Source organism: Ananas comosus, linkage group 11 (assembly GCF_001540865.1).
Source record: "Ananas comosus cultivar F153 linkage group 11, ASM154086v1, whole genome shotgun sequence".
NCBI classification, from domain to species: domain Eukaryota; kingdom Viridiplantae; phylum Streptophyta; class Magnoliopsida; order Poales; family Bromeliaceae; genus Ananas; species Ananas comosus.
The window spans coordinates 4,640,006-4,649,565 of record NC_033631.1 but is presented as its reverse complement, the minus strand read 5'-3'; the positions used below and the strand labels follow the sequence as shown (position 1 = coordinate 4,649,565).

General features: G+C 32.8%; 1 protein-coding gene across 4 annotated transcripts; it reads left to right on the top strand.

The window, feature by feature from the left end:
* LOC109717071 lies at window positions 766-7,744 on the top strand. 4 transcript variants are annotated; one of them, XM_020242734.1, is made up of 8 exons: window positions 766-1,009; window positions 1,758-1,943; window positions 2,027-2,078; window positions 2,179-2,273; window positions 2,366-2,413; window positions 2,941-3,258; window positions 5,082-5,154; window positions 6,054-6,200. In XM_020242734.1, the coding sequence occupies exons 2-7, from the start codon at window positions 1,898-1,900 to the stop codon at window positions 5,096-5,098; spliced, it is 576 nt and encodes a 191-aa protein (XP_020098323.1). In that variant the 5' UTR covers window positions 766-1,009; window positions 1,758-1,897; the 3' UTR covers window positions 5,099-5,154; window positions 6,054-6,200. The 4 variants fall into 4 exon arrangements, 2 of the variants coding, with proteins under 2 accessions (XP_020098323.1, XP_020098324.1); XM_020242735.1 differs by having other exon boundaries at window positions 907-1,009; window positions 2,188-2,273; XR_002218103.1 differs by lacking the exon at window positions 2,941-3,258 and having other exon boundaries at window positions 909-1,009; window positions 2,188-2,273; window positions 2,365-2,413.

The following is a 9,560-nucleotide window of genomic DNA, read 5'->3' as shown; positions in this document are numbered from 1 at the left end:
CTCAAATCTACATTGGTGAATTCTTAGTTTGAACCCACTAGAACTAGCTGATGCTATGTATAGAGGTATATATGCATAGTGTTAAAAGGAAAAATTGAATTAAGCTAGTTTTCAATTCTGAATTGGAATGAGGGTAATTGCTGTAGAGACATGAAATTAGAGAAGTACTAAAGTCTCTACTTGCTATAAACCTATAGAATTAACTATAGGTAAGTATATATTGATACTATGTAGACAAATCGGGGTTGAAATGCAAAGTTGTAGAAATTAGAATATAACTCAAGTTTAATCTCTTTTATTCTTCTATGAATGAAGGTTAAACATGCTCGGGAGTTCGAGTTGACATTTCGACGGACCTACGACGCGCTATTTAAGAAACGCTTCGTTCTAGTTGTTTTGGCATTGAGTCACGGGGGCTAGGTGTTTACACGTTTTGAGACATTAGCTTTGACTTTTTGGCATCCCTACGAGGTGGGTGGTGCTATCCGAAATCTTCGAATCTCTCTTTATGTCTATGTCACCTTATTGAGCATACATATATATATGAATTGTATTATACTCATGCATTATAGGGAAAATGACATTATGTGATTATGAATTGAGCATGTTCAATATAGAGAACTTGTGGAAAATAGATTGTGAACATAGTAAACCCTATGAATGTGTGGACTATAACAATAGTGAATCTGGTGACATCATGATTAGAGAATTAGTTAGCATTGAGATTGGACTTGTAAAACTAGTATAAAGAACTAGTTAGAGTTAAAGTATGGCATTGTCATTTGTTAAATCCTTTAAGTAAGGATTAGATCATACTCACATTATGTCTTTCTATTCCATTTCCTTTCAACCATCCAGCTCTCTATGCGAAAATGTTCTTTGTTTTCCCTTCTGGCATTTTTTCGTTACCCTAATATAACTATCCTTTGTTGATCAAGGAGGTGCAACTAGTCCAAGACCTTCTCTAAGGCCCCTAAAATTGGATGACTTTATCCAAGCAAAAGCCAAGGTATTAAGAGTTTGTAGTCAACTAGTCATTCATGAAACTATTGTGCAATCACTACAACAATAATGGTCTATAGCGACACTGTTAAATGTCGGTATAGGTCAAAAAAAGTGGTGCTGGCTAAATTACCGACACTTTTAAAAAGTGTTGCTATATGTGGGGTCGCTAGGTATATAGTGATAGTTAAAGAGTATCGCTATAACCTAAAAAAGTGCTGCTAATTTAGCAATACTTATTTAAGCATCTAGCAACAGCCGGAACTCTACCTCGTTGGCTGTGGTGGCGGAGGAGGACGAGAGGGAAGGGCCATTCGTCTAGAATTTCAGTGGATTGAGTAAGGGAAGAAGGGGAGATGGAAAAAGATTTTTCTTTTTTTTTCTTTTCTATTTGGAATCGGGTCAAATGGGCTGGGTTGGGTGGGTTGAGTATAGTAACATTTTTTTTTTGTTGGATTCGGCTTTATATTTAGGCATTAGTAGATGTTTTTTAAAATTTTGACATAAATGGGACATTTAGACAAAAGTGTCCCAAACATGTGTCCCTATAACCTAATTCTGTTGTAGTGAATGAGTTATTTGTTTTACTATTTGAAATTTTTTTGTTCCTGCTTCTTTTTAATATTTTTATATACTTGTAGGCCATTTTTGAACTACTAAATTACTTATTTGGCATAGCTCTTTCATATTTATGTATTATGCATTTTTGTAATAGAGTTTGATTTTTGTTCTTATTTTTTGTTTTACATTATCAGCTTCTCCACGGAGGAAACCACTTTCTCCTCCACGGAGGCGATCTCCTCCTCCAATCCGCAGGGGGGCTGATTCACCGAGGCGTCGACCAAAGTCTCTCTATGCTTTTGTTATAGAGAGAAGTTGTTTAGAGGATTTAAATATGCACAACTCAAATGGCAGTTCAATAAGCTACAACCACACTAATGGTTTGACATGAATAGATACAAATGCTTATATGCCTTACAATCAGTTTTTTATTTTAATCTAACTTCTTTATTCTCCATGATAGGATGGAAAAGTCTTTCCGTGGCATGTGTGCTCGTTTGTGTAGAGATGCGCATGTGTGTCCTTGTAACCCTTTCCGTGACATTGATATCCTGCTCTTCTTTTTTTACCTTTTATTTTCTCTACTTTTTAATAATGAATATTTTCCATTTCTGGCAAAAACAGTTGTTGCGGTTTCAAAGACTTTTACAACAGCAGAAACAATATTGAATGCTCGAACTCTGAGGCAGTGGATTACAGCTTCTCTTGGGGTTAGCATGATTTCACCTTTACTTGTTTGTAAATCTTCTCTCCATAATTTCTTCATCTGATGCAAATTTATTATGTTTCTTCTGGTTTCAGGCCTCAAGCAGTTGCAAAACATATGGTGGCTGTCAACACAAATCTAACGGTACTTCTGGATTTGCCATTGCAATCCAACATAATAATAGGCTGCATTAACTCTTAGTTTAACTTAGGAATCTATTATCTCATACTTCTTGTTGACATTTTCAAAGATTGTAAGAAGTAGAAGCTATAAATTCAAGATATGCATCCTTAGGTTAATATATTATGGAGGCAATTATCTGAAACCTGTCGTGCATACCTTTCCAATTTTGTTATTTATTTGCTTATATCACTACAAAAAAGTAGTGCATTTACTACGGATTTTAATTTCGTATGTCACCAAAAAAACTTTTAGTTACAAAACAAAAAAATAATTTGTCACAAATATAAGGGAATAGAACTTGAACCCGCAACATTTACAAATCTACAATCCCTCTTAACCACTACACCACAACTATTATTTCTAAAAATATCAACACTTTATTTATTTATTCATGTTTACATGTTGTATTTTAAATCCCCAAACCTCACTTAATATCATTGGCATACCCCGACATTTTTTACTCCCAAACCCTTCCCATTCGTATCTAGGTTTCGTTCCTCCCGAGCCGCCGAAGAGATCTCCGACGATCGCCGCCGGAGAGATCTCCGGCGATCACCACGGGAATCGGAGAGGACGGGAGCCGCCGCGGAGCTTCAACGGCTGGTGCGAGCAGCGACCGACGCAGGCGCACCCACTCCCCCACCACGCGTCCATCTCCTCGCCACTCTCTGCCACCGCACACCACGAGCACGGCGGCGGCGGCGGCATCGGTGTCTGCGTCGCCGGTCCGCGTTGGGCTCGGCTTCGGGTTCAAGCATTAGCTCCTCGGGGTCCTTGGATGATACCCCCAATCTCGGGATCTATAGGTATTTGGGGCTTTTTTTCTTTCGATCGATTGGTTTATTTTAGAATTGACGTGATTCGTTTTAGTTTTTTTAAAAATATTTAATATTTTTGTTCATGTTCTTATGAATCTTTAGGATCAAGAGTTATATATGATCAAAGAAGTATTACCAAATAAATGCTTCTTTTAATATTATAATCAAATAAAATGTGATCCTAACTAANGTAAGCCGTTTGTGTATGTTTCCGCTAGTGCTTTTCTCTATCGATGAAAATGTGCATGTGATGAGCCTTGGGCGGATAGGGGAAACTCTATCCGTTCGGCGTCTGTTTGACGTGCTCGGGTCGGGCCAAATTGGCATCGGTCCCGGGGCGTGACATGAAATGTGAATATTGGATCCTAACTAAGTAAAATGTGAATAGAGAAAGTAAAACACATTTTCTGAGTGTTTCCCGAGTGAATAAAGAAATTAAAATGTGATCCTAACTAAGAAACACATTACCAAAAGAAAGTTAAATGTGAATAAATAACAAAAATATTATAATCAAATAAATTTAGAACTTCAGTTTCATAGAATATCCATGTGTTTCTTAAATAGCATAATGTGTTTCTTCGCATCAAAGGATTCGTTGGCTCCAGTTTCCCAAAAGAAGCCTTTTTCTAAGAGAATAATGTGAATGATGTATCTATACTCCATTTAAGCTAGATTAAGATTGGTTTTGACCTGGCTTAGAGTGCCTATATTCGGTCCCTTTTAATAAACGAGTTTGCCATGCATAATCTTAGCAGAAAAATGTCCTGGTCATGAGGAATTGAGTTTAAGGAAGTACTAGTAGTAGCAGCAGGTCCATAATTATTAGGTACAGATCACATTCATTGAATTTTGTCAAATTCAGTCGGTAAATTAGTGATAAAAAAATTATAAACTGATATGTTAGTAGTAATTTTGTAAGTAATTTTGCATATATTAAGTTTAAACTTCTTTTATGTGATTGTCTAAATTTGTAGTCTGACGGCTCTCTGCCTCTTCCTCAACTTATTCGTTCATCTTGTTGGCCCCCAGCTACAGGCTCGACTCTAAGCTCTCTACAATGTCAAAAGATTGAATAAATTGAGCTTGGGGAAGATATCAGGTTTCTGGTGAAAATTGCTTGATAGTCTGACCAACCGTTGACCTGTCCTACAGTCTTGATAGAACATATTGTTGATTTTCCTAGTCCAGTTGTTAATCTACTCCGCTGTTTTCAACCAACAAGTTATCTCCATTTAAACTTTTCTTTCTGTTAATATTATCCCGCTGTCATTCTTCAAGTTATATGACAAAACAAAGAAATACTTCAGTTTCTGCAGAATCTGGTTTTAGTAAGATGTTATATTGGCTTTGTGGATAATGTAATTTGTTAAGAGATGCTGACAGATGTCAAAGAAACAATAGAAGAAAATGGAATTGGATGGGATCTAGTTTTGTCCTCTCCAATTAGCAGCTTAAGTAGAACCCTGACTTTCAAGTTACTTACAAATGAAAAGGTTAAAAGAAAGAAAAGAAATGCGAAGGTGAGAAAATGCAGAAAAAACAAAGTAGAGCACAAAGAGCAACTAAGAGGCACCTCCCCCAACTACACCAAAAAAATTAGTTGTTATATGCCTTTATGTTTGCCCTCTTCAATTGGTAGCTTAAATATAATTTCCTTTTCTTTATACTCTATTTACAATAATAAGGTAAATACATGACAATATAAGCTTTGAAGTGCTTTTTTGCTGCAGTTAAGCATTTTCTTTTCTATACTCTAGGTCCAGGAACTTACTATGATCGTACTGATTTCTTTCTCCTCTTTCATCATTTAGATACAAGCCTGATGTAATTAAAGGAGATATGGATTCAATAAAAGACGATGTGAAGGAGTTCTATTCTAATTTGGTATCTTTCTTTGGCTTCTTTTTTGTCCAACATATTATACAAAATGAATTTCCTTTTCCCTAGTTCTTTAGCTTATTATTGGTTGAGGAATTCTGAATTTGTGATCTCTGATTCACTCTATATGAGTATTTTAAATATTGTTTGGGTGCAAAATTTATGGCTTATTCTTGCAGGTAAGCGAATGTTTGACCATTTATTCAATTAGCTTTATCATATGTTCCATTGGCACCAGATGCAACTCTAGGTTCTTGCTTGTCTCAATAAGACTCAATCAACTACCTTTGCTGTTACCATGGTGGTAAAAAGCATGCAGTGGGCATATAGTGATAGCAGGTTTCCATAGCAGATAGCAAAAAAAATTAATTTTTTCTTAACTATCTTTCATTACTTTTGTAGAAGAAATTTATTTGCTATGCATTTTCTCTATCCACTAAGGCTCTATGTGTACCAATGTGTGTAACTTATTGGAGCTATTGATCAAATAACATATGTACATATGTATGGACATAGACACACTCATGTAGATATTATTGACACATGCCCCCAATGTTACCTTTAAGCTAATTATCACTGGATTTCATATGCCATATGCTACCATCTTTCAAAAATCAAGGGACCATTATACTAGTCATAGTTGACTGTTTGAATATCTTATGCTTGGTGATATTGTTACCCAAACTTTATGAATATGATGGATTGTGTCAATCAATAGATTTCTTTTAGTTGACAGAGTTGTCTTGCTAACTTATGTTGACCTATTATGTAGAGAACTTAAAAGTTAATGACATTTTATCATATTGTTGATTATGCTTATCCTTAACATCAATATTTTTATTTAATTTTATCTTTCTTTTAGATTTCAATTTTGTCTAATTATATTTGTTTTTAATTCATTGCAGGTAAGGATGAGTGGTGCAATTTCTACGTAGTATTAGTATTCAACAATTCTTTATTTTGGATCTGGACTATATAATCAAATGTACTTATTTTAGATTGAATCATTTAGTTTGAATTTGAAAACTATTTGTCATGTACTTAAAAAATTGGGGATATTGGGAGGTATTTTGTATGACAAATGTGAGAATATTAATGCCCTTTCGTTATTAGAATTTAAAAATCTCGTCGATTTGCTTTTATCATAAATATCAGTTGGTTGTTTGGAGCTGTATCAAATATTATTGTAGTTTATATTATCATTAAAATAGAATTTTCTAAAACATCATGATACATTTTTGTTATTAGAGAACGTTTTATGACCGACAATGTAGTAACAAATTTTGTTGTCACTAAATATTAGTGACAATATATTGGTGATGAATGTTATCGTTATAAATGCAATATTCTGTGACAAACTTTATTATCACTAAATATTAGTGTGTAGTGAATAATCATCGTCATAAATGCAATATTTAGTGATGGATAGTGATGTCACTCACTATTAGTGACGGCATATGTTGTCACCCAAGATTACTATTTTTAATGTTCAACCATTTCGTAAATATTATTTGGTGACAAATAGGTAATATTTAGTGACAAAATTAACTTGTCATTACTACTATTTTTAGTGACAATGTTTTTTTTTCCGTGGCAAAATCTATTTACCACGGGATCTACCGTGACAACTTATAGTGACAGTATTTATCGTCACTAAAACTATTAGTGACAAATTTTTTATTTTTAGTGACAATTTTTTACCGTCACTTATAAATCATTTTCTTGTAGTGTTAAAAGTTAACGTTTCAATACAATGTCATTAATAGAAGTATAAGGCCTACTGATTTACTTCACCCTTATTTCATTCTATATGCTGATTGCAAATTATTTGTTGACAAAGCTTGTAAAGGAGTTTGGGATCGACCCCGCTAATGCTTTTGCTTTTTGGGACTGGGTTGGTGGTCGTAAAACAGTTGCATAAATAGACTAATTGTTACAGCTAACCATGATGATTGCTTGAAACTATTAGCAATGTTTATCACTTAGGAGAGAAAAAGCTTCTGTCTATAAGATTATACCTGCATAATTACCATGCTGCCTTTGATTAAACTTACAATATTTATTTGTATTCCTAAGTGTCCTGGTTTGATTAGTTTTATTCTGGTGCTATTTATACTGTGTAATTTATTCTTCAGCATTTCGATAACTTCTTTCTAGAGAACTTTCGATTTTGATAATTCAAATATTGTCAAAGTTCTTTATCCTTCAATTAATAAGATATCTAGATTATTTTTTAGTTGTTTATTGACCAGTTGAATATTTCATAGCCAATAACTGGATTAAATTTCAGGTTGAGATATTATAATGTCATCAAAGAGGGTGATTTGACTGTTGCTTGATTATGTATACTATTGCAAACTTTTGATGCTTTGATTTTGCTTAAATTCTTTCTTCAATTTTATCATTTCTTGTTCAACTTTATAAATGATTATCTTTGTAATCCATGTTTATTTTATTACTAAATTGCTTATTTTTACTATTAATTATACATGTTACTTTTCAAGCAGGTTCTTTCGGGCCTTATCATCGACTTGAGTGGATTTTCGAAGTGGCACAATGGGGCTTAAGGACTTAGAATTTAAGATTTTTTGGTATTTAGTATCTTTGAATTTGTTTTGTTTGGCTAAAACAAACAAGTTCCTTAGTTGTCGGAACTTATATCCGAAATTTAATTTGAATATTTGGATTGTAATTGGAGAGTTAAGACTATTTGTTATAAATTATTAATGCTCTTTTGGTTATGACTATTTTTAAATATTTCAATTCATTGGAGTACTTTTTTGTGAATCAAGCATTTTAGTATTAAATACAATTCGCGCTATAATTCTTATTTAACAATCATTTAGTATATATTTTGTGACAATTAATTAAATTATAAGCGGCATTTATAATAGTTGTTGTTGGGTAGTATTTAGTGGCATTATTTGGATTTTTACCAACTGCCGAAAATAATGTCGCTAAAACTTTTAGCGACCCTACCAATAGCGACAATGTTAAAATTGCCACAAAATATTTTAGCGCTAATTTAAAAAATATCGCCCCGTAAATACTAATTTTGTTATAGTGACATGATCAAAATGCCCTTATTGATTTCAATTTTCTTTTTTCAAATATACCTTTTTCTTTAGAATGGGATTGATTTATAAGAAATATTTGAGCACTAAAGGGTAATTTGAAAATTTTCTATTGTAGTAAGGACGTATAAGCAAAAGTCCAAATTTTATACTATCTAAAGTAAGAATAATATTTTTGATATAAAACGTTAGTGTCGTGCCTCACTCTTTGTGAGATTTTTAATTTCAATCTGTTGATATTGAGCCCTTTTGGCCATTAGATAAATAATATCAATATATTATGAAATTTATTTTTAGATACTTCGAATACTTTATTTTAAATTTAAATTAAAATCCTAATTTTAAATTGAAAATTAAAAATTTAATTTTAATGTTTTAAATTTTAAATTTTAAATTTTAAATTTCTAATCTTAAATATTGAATTTAAAGTTATCACTTTGAAATTTAAAATTTAAGATTTAAATTTAAACTTTGAAATTTAAAATTTTAATTTCAAATTTAAAAATTTTAAATTTTAAATTTTAAATTTTAAAATCAAAATTCAGGTGTTAAGTTTTTAAATGTTAAAAATAAAATAAAAATTTAAATTTTGAATGATAAATTTGATTTAAAAATTTTAAATTTAAAATTTATAAAATTATTTAAAATTTTTTGAGACATATTTACAAATTATTTCAAAAAAATTAGCTTCTTATGCACTTTGGGCCTCTTTGGTATTGAGGTTCATGTAACGCTTATAGATAAAATTGAGTTAGAAAAATAAATTTAAGGATATATATATATACTTCAGCATTTTGTAATAGAATTGTAAAAATATATCATAAATAGACTTATATAAGACAATTTTCACGCAATCTTTATTTTTTTTTGAGAGAGAGATAGGTAGCATGCTACCCGCTTCGTTTATTTTATTTAGAAATAAATTTAGCTGGAAATGTGAATAAACTAGGATTGTTAAGCAATTCTAAATGAAGTCTTAGTCAAATACTATATAAAAACTTTTAACTAGAAATAAATTTCAAAATCAAAATTATTTCTTGGTAAATAACTTTTCAAAAGTTTGTGCAAACCGGATCTAGCCCTACGATTCGAGTTGCATCCGCGTCTAAGGTTGACCCGCTATGAGGAAATGGTCCAGTGAGAGCGGCATCGCACGTGAGAAGCACGCGGCAGAAGAAAATCCGGCGAGCGCCGTACGGGAATCTCGCGGTACGCCAATGGGTTATCGACCCAAAACCCACTTTGGCCCCATTCATTGCCCGCTGCTCGTGGTTTGATGAAACCCCCGGGCACCACTTCTTCCCTCTGCCGCCTCGCGCGCCCCCGCACTTCCCCCCA

Excerpts from the sequence above, each read along its gene's own strand:
- LOC109717071 (XM_020242734.1), top strand. The coding sequence starts at position 1,898 with ATGCACAACTCAAATGGCAGTTCAATAAGCTACAACCACACTAATG. Across the intron at positions 2,079-2,178 it reads GTTTGTGTAGAGATGCGCAT|CAAAAACAGTTGTTGCGGTT; the intron begins GTGTGTCCTTGT and ends TTCCATTTCTGG. Across the intron at positions 2,414-2,940 it reads CTGTCAACACAAATCTAACG|GTTTCGTTCCTCCCGAGCCG; the intron begins GTACTTCTGGAT and ends ATTCGTATCTAG.